The sequence below is a fragment of the Thunnus albacares genome, chromosome 2, assembly GCF_914725855.1.
Source record: "Thunnus albacares chromosome 2, fThuAlb1.1, whole genome shotgun sequence".
In the NCBI taxonomy this organism is placed as follows: Eukaryota; Metazoa; Chordata; class Actinopteri; order Scombriformes; family Scombridae; genus Thunnus; species Thunnus albacares.
In genome coordinates this window covers 24735722-24753602 of record NC_058107.1, presented here as the reverse complement: position 1 = coordinate 24753602, position 17881 = coordinate 24735722, and the positions used below count along the sequence as shown (strand labels likewise).

At 38.6% G+C, this 17881-nt stretch overlaps 1 protein-coding gene across 1 annotated transcript in view; it reads right to left on the bottom strand.

The window, feature by feature from the left end:
- ipo11 (importin 11) overlaps nucleotides 1–17881 on the bottom strand; it is a 126046-nt gene that overhangs the window by 16541 nt on the left and 91624 nt on the right. The window contains exons 25-29 of the mRNA XM_044374512.1: nucleotides 17306–17401; nucleotides 16774–16887; nucleotides 16040–16161; nucleotides 10466–10561; nucleotides 8733–8817 (exon numbers count right to left, since the gene is read on the bottom strand). Coding sequence (XP_044230447.1) covers nucleotides 8733–8817; nucleotides 10466–10561; nucleotides 16040–16161; nucleotides 16774–16887; nucleotides 17306–17401 — 513 coding nt within the window. The remainder of the gene's footprint in view (nucleotides 1–8732; nucleotides 8818–10465; nucleotides 10562–16039; nucleotides 16162–16773; nucleotides 16888–17305; nucleotides 17402–17881) is intronic.

Sequence of the window (17881 nt, the reverse complement as noted above, 5' to 3'; positions counted from 1 at the left end):
GCAATCCTGCCACACTGTGAGAACCTACAACTCCCAGTACTCTCATGGACAAATGATTGTTTAGCTGAGAAGCGACGGGGATGGAAACTAATTTTGATGGCTCTGTATGCCTTGGGCAGCACAAAGGAGAATCTTTATATCTGGTGTGGCAAAATAACACTGTCAGAGAGATCTGTTATTCAACAAAACCAAATTATGCTGACACTGATGGTCTGCTTGAGACTAGGAGCTATAATAAAGCAAGAATGGCAAGTCTTCATTACTAATGCTTTGTGTAGCCCACAGTGAATTGATAATGCACTCAAACTCATTTCCTATAAATATATACCTCTACAGGACCTCTGGAGACAGTTTGATTGTTCATTAAAATGAAATAATGAAAAACTGTTGAATGGAAAAAAAAACAATGTCATGATAATCTGTAATTCATCAAAGTTTTACAAAACAGTTACTGCTCACTCTGAGTAATGGCAGCCATTGGGAAATAATGTAATAGTTATCATTTTCTATCATTTCCTTTCTTAAACATCAAAGCTTGCACATAGGATTGCCATTTAAGGGAATTAAATCAGTTCTATTGCTAATCTACACAAAATAATGAAAATGACGAGACAAATTCATGACTAATTAACATGTGCTGGAAAAATATTTTCCATTTGCTTTGAGCAATAACAGCCATGGGGCAATAACATAATTGATATAATTCTTTATCTTCCCTCCTCTCAAATTTCAAAGCATGCACATTTAATGGGATGCCATTTCAAAGCCCCAATCCATCAGCAAAATTTTTACTGGAGGAGAACCTGTAATTGGAATTTTTACCTAAGCTCCATTCAAATTACCGGGAGAGGTCGGTGACAAAATGTGTCATACTCCATGCTCCACAGCAGAGTTGAGTATTGTTTAAATTTGACAAGTCCATTTCTGATTCTAAGCTAAACCTAGTTCAAAGTTTGCACAGCTACATATATATAGATATATATATTGTTTTGCACGTGTCCCCGTTTCCCTGAATCTGTACAACAGAGCCATAGAGCCACAATGACCACTTTTATGGGGAATAAGTAACGTTGAAATAAACTGGAATTTTGAAAAATAAATGCTTCTTCATATTAAACAGAACCTCCATTCATGAAATAGTTTTCCTACACTGACTCAATTTTGGGGTATAACTACAGTCTTTCGTGAAAGACCACACTTGTAAGTGCTTGCGCTGGTGTTGCCATGTTGTAAACACTATACATATGGACTCATTCAATCATAACTGGAAGATTGGAGGTCCAGTAGGTCTCAACTGTCTGACTGACTCTGTGCTACAGGACACTGTTTCAGGACTCAAGGAGAAACTGTTTTGTTTCACTTTATCAACTTTTGTTAAGGAGGAAAAAACAAAAAACAAAAAAAAAAGTCACTAAAATGGTACTGAATGTCTCAAATACGGACAAAAGAGAGTTACAGTCAACTCTAGTATGAACACAGTCCAATGTCAACGCATGGACAGTGCACACTATATACTTAAATGCTGGTAAACACTAATGTTCGCAGGCTATTAATAACCTAAAAAACATAAAACCCTCCTCTTTATTATGCTGTCGTCAGATTATGTCCCTGTTACACGCAAAATCAATCACACACACTCATTCTTGTAACTATCACCATAAGAATCACCATAAAAAGTGCAGGGATTTGTTAATTTTAAACTTTGCATGATCACCTTACATCTGAAAACAACTGTTCTAACTGTGAGACTACTGTTCATTATACTATCATGTATCCACCATTACCAATACCAATCATAGAAAGACTTACTTCTCATTAGCTTAATAGTCTGGAACAAGAAACTCATCAGTTACACATCCTGAGTAGATGCTATAAATGACTAAACCAAGCATTATGTTCAAATAAATCGAAACTACATTAAACAATAAACAGAGTAGGACTGTGTAGTTCATCTGCACCTGTAATGCTACAAAACTTCGGATCAGCATGAAGTTTAAAGCCATGTGATGGCACTTCTGTGTGAGTGTAACTTTTTGGGCAAAGAGTTTCCTATATAGGAGTTTGTTAAATGAAGGGAAATAGTGTAAAAAGAAGCAACTCATTGTGAAGACAGAAAAAGTGTGAACTTCCAAAGAGGACCTGATGCTATCCTCAGCAGATGTGTGGCCCGACTCCATCAAATTTATATTGTTCCCCCTTCTTTCCTTTCTCTCCTATCTCCTTCAGTTGAGATAACTTGCAAATTAGTAATTTCTTTTGCTCACTTGTTTAATGTTTTTCTAACTCCATTGGAGTTGAGTTTGCTTTCTCAAAATGGATAACATGAGTTTAAGATTACTGTACATGCAGCATTCCCATCCTTCACTCAGTATGAACAAGCTAGTAAGGTTACAACAAAAGATGATGAAGACTGTTCTGTAATCTGTGTGTGTGTGTGATATTGATGTAACAGTGTGTGTACCACTCAATAAACTCTGATGTCAGTTAAGTGAGGGTGAGTGAATATGGTACAAAAGAGTTCCAATACATATTCTTTCTGCAGCCTGGCACCCTGCGGTGTTTTACAGAGAGAAGTGATCAGTACTCCTCATGTAAGACATGAGAAGGATGCAGGGTGATTCTTCCACTTTGTAGAGCTGTCACAGAAATTGCCCTCAATAAACCAACTCTCCACTTTGGAGCAGACTTTCAGTTACAGTAGATACTGGGACATCAAACTGGTACATGTGTGGCCAATGCAGTGGCACAATCTGAACCGTACTTTGTTGGTTGTACAAAGTCTCAAAGGGACTGGGTTGGGCGTATTGACGAATTGAAAACCTTAGAGTGAATTGATAACTCTGTGCAGCTATTAAATCAAGAAAAAGTTGATTAGTTGACTTTCCCTGAATAAATAGAAATTTAAGACCAGTGCACAAAAAAATAAACTAAATTGCATCAAATTATTTTTTGTGATGGTCAAAGCATTGAAAAATGCTGCAATAGCATGTAAAATAGCTTGCATCATGGTCCATGTTTGGCCATGATTCAATACATGACACCATATCTGGCCTCTACCACTATTAAGTGATCAAGTTTAACAACCCCTTACTCATTATATCCCAGTTTTTTCTGCCCAATTGTGTATACCAGAGGACCTCACTCCTCTATTTTTATGTTGGAGCCTCATCAGTCATTGGTAAGTACTCATACAAATGCATCCGAATAACCTGCATGGGTTCTGTGCCTGTGTGTGCATGTACATTAGTGTGTAGTAAAAAAAACCCCGAATGGATTCAAGTGTATGTGTGCCACCACAGCACAACAGACGGAGCCCATGTCATTAGTACCCAGTGGAGTAAGTCTTTGATGTTGCCCATCCTTATTCTTGTTTGATGGCGCTGGCCTTGTAGATGAAGCACAAGAATCAAATGATGCATTATGTACTGAGGCCCAAAGACAGCATCAGTTAGCCTAGTCTACTTGCCTGGAACACTTAGATCAAACTGAAGGACCCTTACAAATCCCAGACAAGATGGGGTGGAACGGTCAACAGCTTCCAAAACACAAAACAAACTCCCCCTTCATACTGAGAAATACATAGCAAGTCAGAGTTAGGGGTAAATCAGGAGACGGCAGCAGTAGTGAGGCAGCCTTTCTTCCCACAAGGGCTATAAATCTTACAGCTGCACCAATGAAGACAGCCTCTGAATGGGATGATAGATGGAGGGAAATGTGAAGCTGTAAGAACAACTCAGGACATCTCAAGATAAACCAAATCCAAATATATGAAGGTGGACTATTCAGACTTTCTCTGTTTTCTCTCATTCCAATTTTTGAGATATTAAAGACAAGTGTATGTTTATTTGGGCAGTGACAGACCAGATACTCTGACAATATCAGTCTCTTCCACAGACACAAACATAGACACAATAATCTGTCCATTTTGGTTGGGAATGTCGGGAGGTGTAGTAGAGGAGTGGAAGTGAATGCGGGAACATGGTGTTAAGTTGGGAATTTCATTGTAATTTCAGTCTAGGTCAGTAACACTTATTCCATTCAGATTTTAGTAATGAATAATTCATTAGTTTTAGTTCTGGAAGCTGGTAATTTTGAGTCTCAGCATTTCAAAGAACATTACTTGTTATGGCCCAGTTAGAATTATTATTTATGTTCAAAAAAACTATGAACGTAGCTTGGAGGAAGAATAATTTTTGCATGTTTCATGCCATGGCCCAAACAGCTGAACACACAAACCACACTTTCCATGCAGTGTCCCTGAATGACCTACATACGGTAAATAATAGTTAAGATGTATTAATAAAATATTGTATGTATTATTCAAAGGGTTCGTCATTTCTTAAAATTCAATCTCTACAACATTGTTGAAGAGACAACAGAGGCGATTATACATGCATGTACGCACACAGAGGAACACACATCCCATATTATGATCTGGAGAGAGAGTGACTAACACCTCTAAATTCAATAGGCTTTTTACAGCCATTCCTTTTTTCTACCATTATCTGCACCAGAGAAAACAGTTAAATGACTTCAGCACTGCTGGGCATGGAACCAAAAGGATATTTTGCCCTCTAAATAATATTTTATAAGACCCTTGATAACAGCTTTGGTTTGATTCAGAGGTTTCACTTGGATTATAAATGATCAGGGGTGCATTTCATATTGGACAATAAACCACTTTAAGAGCCAAACTTGTTAAAACGTAGCCCATGAGTGCTGCACTGATTTAAGCAAAAGTTTGGAAACTTGAAAAGTAGATAAAAAGGTCAACTCTATGTGCCTGATAACGCCAAACTTGGACACATATGGAAAACATACATGAACGCACACATTCACACGCATGCAATTTATAGGGAATACTCTCCCCTTTTAAGACTTTTGAGCAGATTAATTAGGGACAACAAAAATCACGTTTTTCACTTCATCCTGTATTATTAGGGAAAGTGAAGTAAAACTCGCACAGAAGTTTGAGCCAAATGAATGCTGTGTCAGTGTTATGCATTGTTGTATAGTTCTGCTTGATTCCAATCTTGGCCATGGTTGTTATCCAACATAAATGACATGTGACTTCTACTTTAGGGTGTCCTACAGACAGTTTTCTCTTGGATATTCGAAACCCATATCGTCTTTCTTCACATACAGTACCGTATGTGAGCACTAAATGTGTAGGCTTCAGTCTGCGGAGCTAACATTAGCTAAACAGCTTTAGTACAAGGCTGCCAGTTTCATTTAGTGGATGTCAGGCATCATTAGCTTTAATGCAGTCACATGTAAGTCACTGGTAGTTTGTCACCATTACCAGAAGTGGACAATGTTAATGTGTCATCAATAAATAAAGCTTATGTCAATTTTAACAGGCTAATTTTTTTTGATAAAATGAATGTCTAGTGCGACACTAACGTACAAGAAGAAGTTTTAACTAGAGTTTACTTTGAATTACAAGCGCTCACTTGCCAATTTTGAGAACTGTATGAGATTTTGACAGATTTGAGTCTTAAGCTCTAACCAAAGGCTCTCAGCTAAAATTGTTGTTGATCCAACAGCCTGAGAAAAAACAACATGAGTCACTGTTTACCAGCTCAAGTAAAAACTATAATCCTATTGTAAATATTTAAATTATAGTTTGTTTATGTCTGAATGACCTGATAAAATATTCGCTACAAATGGGAAAGTGAAGTTTACATGACCTAAGAAGTAACATTCGCTCATTGTTTAACTTTGAGGCATCACACAAAACACCTTTTAGCCAGTAAACGGAGATAAAATATTAATTACAAATGTAAATTGCTCCTTTTTATTTCTGCCTATGCAGCGAGAAACAACTTTAAGAGACCACTTAGTTTCTAACAAAGTCAGCAAGAGTTTCCAGGTTCCATTTTCTAGTTTCTGACTACAAAGCACATGAATATGCAATAAGCTCTATTTGCAACTTTGAAAGTCACAGTCTTTAAAGAGCTTTGCCCTGGAAACATCCATGTTTCAGTCTATAAAAAAGAACAAATGGTTTGCCACAGTGTTATAAATTGCAGTACAGTCACTGCCATCTTAAAAGCAAAGTATCTGGTACAGGTGTCTCATGAGAGAAGCCAGAAAAAGTACCAGTGGGGAAAAGGTCCAAGACATCATACAAGGGGGAAAAAAAACACATACAAAGCCAACAACTCTAACATAAAAAGAGCCATTGCAAGAACTGTATACAAGTGACAGAGTGGATAGAACCATATAGGAGAACCAGTGATTTAAGTAATTTCTCCTTTCTTCCACTCTATTCATCCCTTATGCAGGATTGCAGCTGCCTGCAAGGAAGCAGCTAATCTAATTCAATGAGACAAAACAGCACAATCATACAAATATCACCTACAGGCAGAGAGCCTGTGATGAGACTGTTTGATGAGGGGAGGCTGCAGAGGTAAAAAGTAAATAAGTAAGATAAGGACAGATGAAAGGAAAGGAGGAGGGAGGTGGAATACCAGAAAGCATGGGGACGCTAGTCAGGGTGGGTAATCTACTGAATGGACAATTTGTGAGTACACATATAGAGATTTCAGTTTTCTTGTCTTTTTTCCCGAGGAAAACTTGTACATTTGTGTAGACTGTCTACACGCATATAGAGCTTCAGAAGAACACTGTATTTCTCAAACAAATAGCATAATAGATGTTTGTCTTAACTCAAAGTAACTTTAATATTCATCTAGCAAGTGACTCTAGAGCATGCTTTATCATTCATATGCACTTCTCAGTCAGGGAATCGTGACCATCCACACATCTGTCCACAGAAGGAGGAGGGAGAGAGTCCAGTCTCTATCCAGGAGTTTGATTCTAAGACCAGTGCAGTGCATTGAGGTGAGCCCAACTATATCTTTTTGATATTGCTCCACCACCCCCACTACCTTCAGCTCCTTCATCCCCAGAGAGATGACATTTCACATCCCAAGTGCCAGCTTTCAGAGTCAGTACCCCCCGCTTGTACCTGCTGCCTGGCATGGCAGCTTCTACTGAAAGTCATCTAAACTCAAGTTGCAAGTACACCTAAAATACAGTATTATGCAAAATGGATGGGATTGCTTTACATTTTAGCCAAAATTACATGTTGTGTTGCTTGATTTATCACAGATAGTGCACTGTCTGTCTATTGTCTGAATAATTTCTTAAGTGAGGCATTGATGCACAAACGTGATAGTTTGAGATTAATCCTTATGAGATAAATGCTAGAACAAACAATATCCCCTGTCTCTCACCTGCTATTTCAGACTAGCTCAATAATACACATTATTATGCACATGAATGCTTTTAAACAGTTATGTGTACACCTGCCAAACTGGAGTCAATAAATGTTCAAGAATGTCACTGGTCTCTTTCCTCATTAACTTTCTTCTCAAACTAAAGAAATTTCTCACATGGGCACACCCATCACTTGCACACATGCACACCCCCAAACACACGCTTTAAGAAGCAAAGAGGGGTGCGACTTTTATGTCTCTTTTCTATTCCCTGGAGAAAAAAGTCAGGGTGCACTGGGATACTGCCCAGCAAACGCAAACACTCACAAAGAGAAAGTCACATAAAGTCACATTAGAAAATAAACAACAAACATGTATTTCTTCATTCAAAAAGCAATGAAATTAAATTTGTACATAAATAACGTTTTGCTCGGGCAGTCATTTGGAGAAGACCACACACGCTGACACCAACATCATAATGAAACAAATATTTTTACAAAGTGATACAGTGTTAAAATTTCTGAGCTTCCACAATGTGACAGAGTAGCAGAGGAATGCCTCTTCATACAGCATGCATGCTCATGCATACTGCATCACTGTGCTGTTTAATTGGTATATATCTCCCAGCAAGGGGCCATTTATTTTATTTATACGTACTCAACAACATGATATTTTTGTCTTTCACGATTCACCATGTCAGATTAGTGTCATGAATTCTTGCTGTGTCTTAGTCGGGAGACTGGCAACATTACAAGTATGACCCCGACCAATCATCGTTCACGACCTTGTGCAAGTTCACAGGTCGTCAGGGAGGAGGGTCGAGAAATTGTCAGGCAGGAAAACTTGCTGTCAGTCATCAGTGACTGTATTCTTGATTTCAGTTATAACTGAAAAGCTATATAATGATATATATATATGTGACTGAAATCAAGAAATGACTAACAGCAGGTTTTCCTGTCTGAATCAGCCTGTGGAGGAGGCGGAGATGAGCTGCCGCTCTCCCTGCTGTCTGAGACACTAAATGCGGCTCAGCTCAGCCGGACAGCCGCTGGACAGCTTTCACTATCTGTGTCGGTGTTTACATATGTGGGGGTTGTACTTAAAAGTGATTATGTGGTGCTCTGCATGAGAAGCTGTAGCAGCTATTGAAGTTGATAAGAGGTGGCTCTGAATTGGTACCTGACTAACGAGTGAGAGAAGTGACAACCTCCCTCTCTGCTTACTGGAGCAATGCATAATTTTCTGGGCTCTAAATTATGGGGTTCATTTTTGTTGAGTGTTTTTATGTTTTTAGTACCAGTGCCAGTGGAGCATAAAGGATATCAACAGGGGAGAGGACTATTTTTGTGATCAGAGGACAGAGAGAAGGACACTTCACTAAAATGAACATGAAGCATGACATTATTGAAGCTATTTGTTTAAAATCTAAAATGAGAACAGAACAAGAGAAAAAAGGTTTTAGTGATTGCAATTGTGTTATTGTGTGTGTGTGTGTTCTGTTTGACTCACCAGTTTCTTCCTCTTGTCCTGCTCAGTTGGTGGCTCCTCGTCATCACTCAGCTTGGGCTCTTCAAAATGGCTCATCAGCATGCAGCTGCAAACACAATAATATTCAACTCAGCATTGATAACCACACATAAACCTGCACTGTAGAAGTATGCAGTATGCAAACACACACACAAAGGCTGAAACCTCTGGCACTTTAGCACACAGCTCTGCCTGGTATTCATATTGCTTCATCTGCATGCAGAGAGAATTACAAGAGAAATCTTCGGTATGTGCTCAGTCAAAAGTCTGTGTATGGTCTTTCATTTCCTTTGTCCTTGTAACTTAATCCTTGCTGTGAGTAGAGATAAGGTAGTGTGGTCTTGAATGTCACATATCTTGACTTTAACATGTGGCATTTCATTACTTGTGATCAGAAATTCTTACTAAAATATACCTGAACTCTAACAAATTCAATGTAAAAAAACAACTTAATAAAACTAAGTAAGTGCAGAAAGTATTGGAAATATTTTAAGAAATACTGCTTAGTAACTACAATCCGAGTGACAATGCATTTCACAAACAAATGTGGTAGCATGTGTGACCAAGAGAAACCCAATGCTCTGACAAGTATGGCCACATTTCAAAATTCCTCTTATAAATCTTCTGCAGAGTTTCAACTTTGATAAACTGCAATTGCAATTTAACTCAGTCTATTTTTCATTTATTAGGTTTTACAAATTCTTGCGATGATGTAATCCAAGGTAACATGTGGGTTGCATACAGTGCAGTACAGTACAAACAAATTCAAACTTTTAATCTTTTTTTTTTTAAATAATCAAGTGACAACAATAACCTTGGAGAATGCTGGATTGGCTCTGCCAATTGGCATTTCATTTTGCTGAATTTATGCATGGCAGCGAGGACTTTCATTCATATCCCACACCACGCAAGAACAATTTCAAACTACTTATAACAGCAGAGGAATGAAAGGGAAGTCTGTTTTTTTGAAACTTCACTTAAATCCTGAATACAGACAGGAAGACTACAATACCCAGCACAGTCTGTCTCAGTTGATTGCATTTACAAACAGTGAATAAAGCTCAGAAGAAGCTTGCATCCACAAATATTTTGGTTTGATATGAAATGCATCAGGGAACCAAAACAATTCCACACATCAAATACAGAAACATTTACACTAACCTTTCTACCCAAGTTTTCAGTACATTACACCCTGGCACATCTTACGAGGGTGCTGAGCATTCTGACAGCAGAGAAAAGCAGTGCCTGTATGTAGGTTAACATCTACGAAATGAGCGCTATGCTCCAGCCAGAGGGGAGAGTGCTAGGGCTAGAGCAGATTCAGAGTCAAAGGGTGGCTGCCCATAGTGTCTCCTCCCGTAGTGGGCTGGTGTTTTCTTGGCCATTTAACAGGCCGTTGCTGTCCAAACACTGCCACTCACCCTCCTTCAGCTCGTTCAGTCATGATCCATGACCTTGCTTTTATCTCATTCATTTAAAATCTTTCTTCAGGTTTGTTTTTGATGAGGTCAAGCTTCAAACAACACATTTGCTGTTGCACTGCTTAAAACAATTAAAAAAAAAAAAAACTTCTACTGTCTTCAATCATCAGGCATGAGCTTTGTCAAAATTACTAAGTTCAGTCACTTGTGAAAAGAATAACTGCATTTTTTTTCTCTTTGTTTTCTACTCCTCCTTTGATTAGAGATTGAGAGGAAAAAAAAAAGCACACTTACTCTTTGAAGGTGCCTGTTTCGGGCTCTTCTGTCATCACGTCATGCAGCGCTTCAACACAGATGTTGATGATGCCACAGAACTTGTCCTGGATCACACTGATAACACACAGACAACATGGGGTCATTACTCAAAGAGAGATGGGTTCTTGTCCAATGAAGCAAAGAGTCATCAAGAGCAACATCACAACAGAGAACCACTGTCAATGTTAAACCCTGGAAACACTGAAAGTGATGGAGTGGCTGTCAAAAAAAAAAAACAACATATGGCCGTCCAGAGAAAAGGTGATTTATGCCATCCATCAACTCACATCATAGCACACATGTCCAGATTTTGCAGTTTTTATTTATCTCACTCTCAACATTTCACCTTTGGCTTTTGAAATTAACATTCGTATTTCTATTTCCTGCGTGTACACTCGGAGGAACATTTGACCAGAGTTCAAAGAGAAAGGAAGACAAAGGGCGATCAAAAAGTATCTCAAACCATCACATAGGGAACAGTGCAGCAAAGACATTACTATATTTTCATGATCCAAACAAAACAAAAACATTAGCAAATTGGGTAAGGGGTAAGGGTAATTTTCCAGGTGTAAATGCGTTTTTTGTCACAAAGCAAACATTCAAGTGTGAAAAATAAAAATCTATAAGTCATTGGATCTCTAATTTTTCCGTTGTAACTACTGTATGGTGATTCTTCAAGAGAACAGGCATTATAGGGCCACAGCTTGCCTGCTTGCTGAACCTAAGATCTTTAAAATATGCCGGCTCACAACACCCACCGCCCATGCTTGGAGACAAGCAGCAGCCATTGATGAATTATTTGAGTTATTCTTTGAAAGCACTGGGAAGAAAGTGGGTTTTCCCATGTCAATAGGAATAAAAAGCAGGGAGGGAAAAGAATACAAAGACTGAGTGTGTGTGGGTATGGGCACTGATGCATCAACAGTTCTGTCAGTTCAAGTACTTGGCTAGCTAGACCCCAGGCAATGCTGCGTTAAGTTCACTGAGCATGAAGTCTGACAAAAAATGGAAAAATCAGTGCATAACAGACACATAGTCAGCCTGTAAATACTGTATAGATCTGTCTCTATTTCTTATCTGTGAGGATCTTTTCCATCTACACCACTGAAGTAAGAACAGGTTCGTAAATATTGCCATTGAGACTGGAATAATGTGAAAGCGCACACACACACACACGTATATAAATAGACAATTTTTGATTAACTTAAAAGAAGGTGAATTTCAAGGTAGTAGTAAAATTCAACTACAAATATTCTAGGAGTGTAAAAGACATCACTGAACACCTCTGTCCCCAATTATCTATTAATGGGCTCAAACTGGCAACCACGGTAACAACTGGATGCAGGCGTTGTATTAAAGATCCCTTATCACACATTTAAACATGTCTGTCAATTCTAATTCTATCCAACCCAACACCTCTCCAGTGATTACTTTGTAACGGTTGACTAGTGCTGCTGGCTCGTGCCTGCCATTCAAATCAATGTAAATGGAAACATGATCTGAAAGCTGACAGACTGTGTGCAAAGACAAACTAGTCTCAGTGACTAAGTCCTCATCAGAACTGTCTCAGTGTTGTCCTCCCTCCATACAGAAAATGAGGTTGCAGAGAGGCAGGAGACAGTGACCTGTGAAGGCTGACGTGCATACAGAAAAGGTTTTTTTTTTGTTTTTTTTTAACCTGTGTGAGGGTCTGCCGCACAGTTTGTTATCGCAAAATGATTGCGGAGCTGGTTGCAAATGGATTTCAAATAAGCATGACCGATTACATTTGATGCTGTTGAGCATCACTGATTTTGATTCATTAAAGTAGACCCCGAATAGCCCAAATGCTTTGGTGGTGAAAGTGGCGAGTGCAGATCTCATGAACTTTCACACCATTCTAAAGATGGTGTGAAAGTTCATCAATTTTGCTACAGCTTATGCATCAACAAGCTGAAACTCATTGGGAATGCAATTCATACCACAGCTACTAATTCTATAAGGCAATATCCTTATAACAGTAATGAGAAATGACCCTTACGGACAAACAATTACCAATTAATTCCTGAGAACTGCATAATGTGAAAATGAGGCACATACACAGAAAAATGCATGCTTTTTATACACATGTATACAAACTACGGCCAAGTGTGCTTCAACACCATACATATGGGCTGCATGACTTTGTTTAATTATAGCCAATATTCATGGTCCCAGAGCTTCATTTCCAAACAAATGCACAAGTCAACAAAGCAGTCAAAACCAATCAAAACTCAGATGAGAAAGTATTCAGTCTCTGGGGAGACACAACTTAGGGGAGACACTGTTATAATCATGATTAGAGCAAATGTGAGCACAGCAGATCTAGGCAATAAAAATATGCATACTGATTAAATAAGGTCCCTGTTCTTGTTTAGTATTGACATTTCTTAACAGAGGCCAGTGAAAAACAAACTGTCAGTGATGATGAACTGATACTGGAAAAAAATAAGCTGAATGGGAGGTTCTAATAAGTAGGCAGTCTTCCATGAAAATGACCTCATGGCTATGCATGTTAAATACAATATGAAACTTAGACTGACTGAAAATCATATTACACAAAAGTTAGTCGACTTGGATATCAGCCTTTCCAAAGTGCAGCTAATCAAAAAGGACAAAAGGGGCATTGGTGCATGTAAGGAGTGGAACCTATCATACACAAACAAAACACTGGTTGACAGATTCAATAAAAACAAATCTGTTCAAATGAAAAAGTGAAAAAACTAAAAAAAACACTCTATCACAGTTCATCTTAAGTGATAAACAATGACAGCATCTCTGCATGATACTGTTCCATGATATATTGCAAAGTAATAAGGATTGCTTCACTGAACCCTTTCCGATGTATCACATCCATGAAACTGCTTCACAGCCCTCTAGACGTGCCTCTTTACTTTATGCCTTGAAGCAAATTCCCAGTTAAACTGAGTATGTAATACTGGTTCACATTTTCTCTTTTAGAAATCAAAAATAAATAGGTACATATATTTAATACCTACCTAACAGGGTAAAATTTGGAAACAAGAAAAGCTCTTTGTCATTCTGTGATGTCAGAAATACTTTTATGCATCAAATTCATACGATACAAATCCTCTACTGGTCTACTTACGGTCAGTGATTCCCATTTGATATTCTGACTTCCTGATAACCTTCCTGATGTTTTTCCAATGACATTGGTAGAAACCACTGATAAGGCACATTCCAGAAACTGATAGCAAACATCCCACTCACACAAAAGTGTATGTTCGGTACAAAAATGGCAGTAATAATAGATTATCAAGTGACTGGCCATACTTATCAGTCAGCTGCATTTAATCACATATTTAGGCAACATTGTGCTTTAACAAGCTCTTATCTCCCGTCTACTACACGTAACAGCTAATTTGTGGTGCTAAATGATCGCTCCTCTCATTCACTATTCTGCCCAATTCATGTGATGGCATTTAGTAGCAATTAGCACTATAATCATGAATAACAGAAGTAGGAAAACTTTGTAAAAGTTCAATTTTTTGTGATTATTAATTTCTAAATAGCACGTTTTATTTTATTTGTCCTATTAATTAAAAAAAACTATCAGCAAGTCATTTCAATGTTCGATACCAGAGAAACTGATGATTTAGGTTTCCCACTATCTCAGCTTAAGTGAGATACTTTGTGAATCTCTTACAAAACACAGAAGATAATTCGATGTATTGCGGGCAGCTATGGACAAGATGTGGACCTTTTCTGATTTTAGCTGTGATTTTATGTTTGGAAAGTTGATTTGTCATGCAGCACCAACCAGCCAAGACTGTCATATTCAATTGCTGATGCCAACCCAGGATGGTGGGTGTAACAAAGGAATTCATGCCTGTCTGTGATTATCATATCTGGATGGCAGAAAAGTCAGCTTCCTAATCTTGATAAAAACATGCATTAAATCCCACAGTGACTTCTTTGAAGCACTTCAAGAGAAGTTTCACTTGGAAAATTGAATGAAAAAAAACTTATTTGATGGCAAGTGAAGAAGAGCAGAACATTTTTTTTTTTTTTAACGTTTGGTACTCAGCTTCCTGTGCACTTGTCACACTTTACTTTAGAAAACAGCCTAATATGTAATGACTCAGGCAAGAGAACAACCTTATTTCACACAGCAAACTCATTCCACCTCTCTCAAGTATAAAATATTGTTGGATTTTTGGTAAATCGGTTTTTTACTATCAGAAAACAAATGTGGGGAGTACAATCAATTTTTTTGACATCACGTAAGACTCTGCACAAATTATTATCCTCCTCCACGAATGCCAAAGGTTCTCTGGTTATTTTCACCTCCGGATATAAAAAAAGAGTGCTGTATCTTGAACATCTGTTAGGGAATGCAACTACTCTGGCAGAAACTTCCAAGCAGTAGAGTCAACAGCCTACATCAAAAGTTTTTATCTAAGAGGGATTGGTTTGTTTGTGTTTGTACATGTTGGCACCATGACTGGCATACTGAGGACATGTTGGCACAGACGGTGTTGCCTCTCAGCACAACAATCCACTATACTCAACAACTTGTGATCCCACACATTAATACACGAGCACAAAGTGATGCACAAATTCAACACAGAGAGGTAAGGTGTAAGCAAGCACAGACAGATGTCTTGTGCCCTTTGTATAGCCTGATATTCATATGCTCAACTATAGAGCATGGCATCTCAGCAAGAGAGAGGTAGTAATTGAGACAGAATATAAACTCATATAAAGTGTTTCTATAGGGATGTGTGTGTATGGCCATTCATGTATCTACATGTGCTTCACACTCTGTAGTAGATCAAATTGTCTCCCTCACTGTCACTCTCAAGCTCCTGTTAACCAGTATGCCTGGAAACCCTACTTTATGTATCCCTGTATTGCATATATGGATATGCATGTGTGCTGTGAAGCTGTCAGGTATTACTGACATCCATATGGTGATAAGGAGACAGTGATTAAGTTGTTGATGTTGCTGTATATTATTGCTTGCGGTAAAAATCAAAGTTATCTTTATCATAATAAAGCTGCAACCATAACTTGAGGACGATGACAAGTGCTTCGATGACTGATTAATGGTTTAAGTACTTTTTTTAAGCAAATTTGATGGTCTAAGCCTCTCAAATGAGAGAATTTGCTGCTTTTTGTTGTCTGACAGTGAACTTATAATAACAGTAAACTGATAGTAAGCTGATTATCTTTGAGTTCTAGACTGTTGCTTGCAAACAAAACATTTACTGGCGTCACCTTCAGCTCTGGAAAATAGCGATCAAGAATCGAGAAAATAAACTGCAGATTAATCCATAATGAAAATAATCATTAGTTGCATCCCTAGTGACAACCCATTCAAGATCTCAGACCTTCCTGAGAAATTCCACCAGCTACAGTCTATAAAGATAAGCAGGACCTGAATAAAGATTTGTCAAGTACAGAATGCCTCTTCACTTTCCCCTTATGTGCCTCTGTCAGCTGGGCTAACAAGGTGGAGGCCATCCACTTCTCACCAGCTCAAAACCTCATCGGCACATACATGAATCTCACCTGTTGTCAGATGGTAAGAGGGAAAGCAGAGCCAGTGACGACAGCTTCCTCCTTTCAGGCTGAGTGATGTTGTCCATGCGGTCTACCCACATCTCTATCACACTGCCCAACAACTGGTCCACCTGATGAGGAAAGAGAATGATGAAGAGAGAAATGGAAGAGAGGAGGGTTTAATATAAAGAATGAAACAGTAGGATAACAAAAGAGCAGCGATAAAATACAGAAAATGCGATGACAGTATTTGACACCTACTGAATTACTGATTTATTTTGTTTATGTATAAGAATATGGTTTTGCTATTGTAATAGGAGTCAGTAAAACTCACCTTCCCTTGTTGTTCTGCCTCATTTACCTCCCTGCCTTGTTCTTTATCGTCAAAAGAGAAGCTCAGCATGGTGGAGTAACAACTCCGTGATTTCTCAAACAGCCTTTTCGAGGCCTTTCATTTATTTTTTCATTTAATTTGTTTAAGGCAGCAATGTCATCAGAGGGCAAAATTAATTTTGCTCTGGTTCTGGCAAAAACAACAATTTCACAGAGTTTTAAAGTAAAGGGGGTTGATCTTAAAACTTTGGGGCTTGAAAATGTTACCATTTGCAATTCCGTGGCTCATTACTTTCAGCCTCGTTCAGTATGATTCCCTTTTAACATGCGCTTTGCAGTTATGTCCCTAACAGACATTCAAAGCGATTGTGCTGAGGAGACAAAAATGAAGGGCAGACATTGAATCTCACCTCCTGGCTGCACTCAGAGGCCATCTGAGTGAGCAGAGAAGAGAAGAAACTGGAGTTCTGGAGCAGGACGCGGCCCATAATGCCTAGGTAAGTTGACATCACCACGGGGTATCTCTGTACACAACAACAAACGAGCAAAGAAACTGTGAATACAGAACCTCAGCAGCGGATGCAGAACATACACACACACACACAAATGCTTTTACATAAAGCACAGGTCATTAAGTGTGATAAGGGGGAAGAAGATAGGCCCACTGACACAGCACAATCCTGGAAAGGCAGCATATGACCTTTAATTGAGCTGAGTGATCAATAAATGCCACTATATAGTCTCCATACGAAATACTTTTATGTGACAGAAAAGGACAAACTGAAAGAACACACGTGAACAAGGTTAAATATCAGAACGTTCACTAAAAGAAGATGTGAAGTGAGTGAAAATCCACCACAAGTAAAAGATTTGATATCTTTACAGGTTTGTACTTTTACATAATCCCCGTCCAGAGCTCCAAGATGTAAAGGTAAAACTCACCTCACCGTCCACAATACCTCTGAAGACAGCTGGCAGCAGGGGCTGGAACATGTGGGCTCCTAGTATGGGGCTAACCTTTAAAGCTATCTCTACCACCTGCAAAGACACAGTGAGAGGGAGGATGAAGAACAAGACTTAGACAGAGAGGGGGGTGGGGGAACATTAGCAAGGAGAAACCGAAAAAGAACACAAAGGGCTCCAGAAAGGGAGCAAAAAACGAAGTGTGCAAAAAGAGAGACAGTAAGGGGACACAGGATAATGTAAAGACAGAGTAAAGTGTAGGAGGTAAAAGGGAGTTATTGGGAGCGTCTTTTCTGAGAGATAGTAGAAGAGTGCAGAAAATCCTTTCTTTAATTGAGGGTCTGACCTGCAGTATGAGTCAAGCAAGGTTAGTCCCTTAAGTTTTAGTTTCCTAAGAAGTTTGAATGAGCTGTGTGAGAAATTAAAGTTGAAATAAAGAGAATACTTGAACTCAAAAATTAAAAGTTTAAGTAGAGCAACAAAAAGCAAGGCCATAATATGACAAAAGAAAAAAAGATAAAGTGACTGACACAAAGTGGTATTCACCTCAGTGAT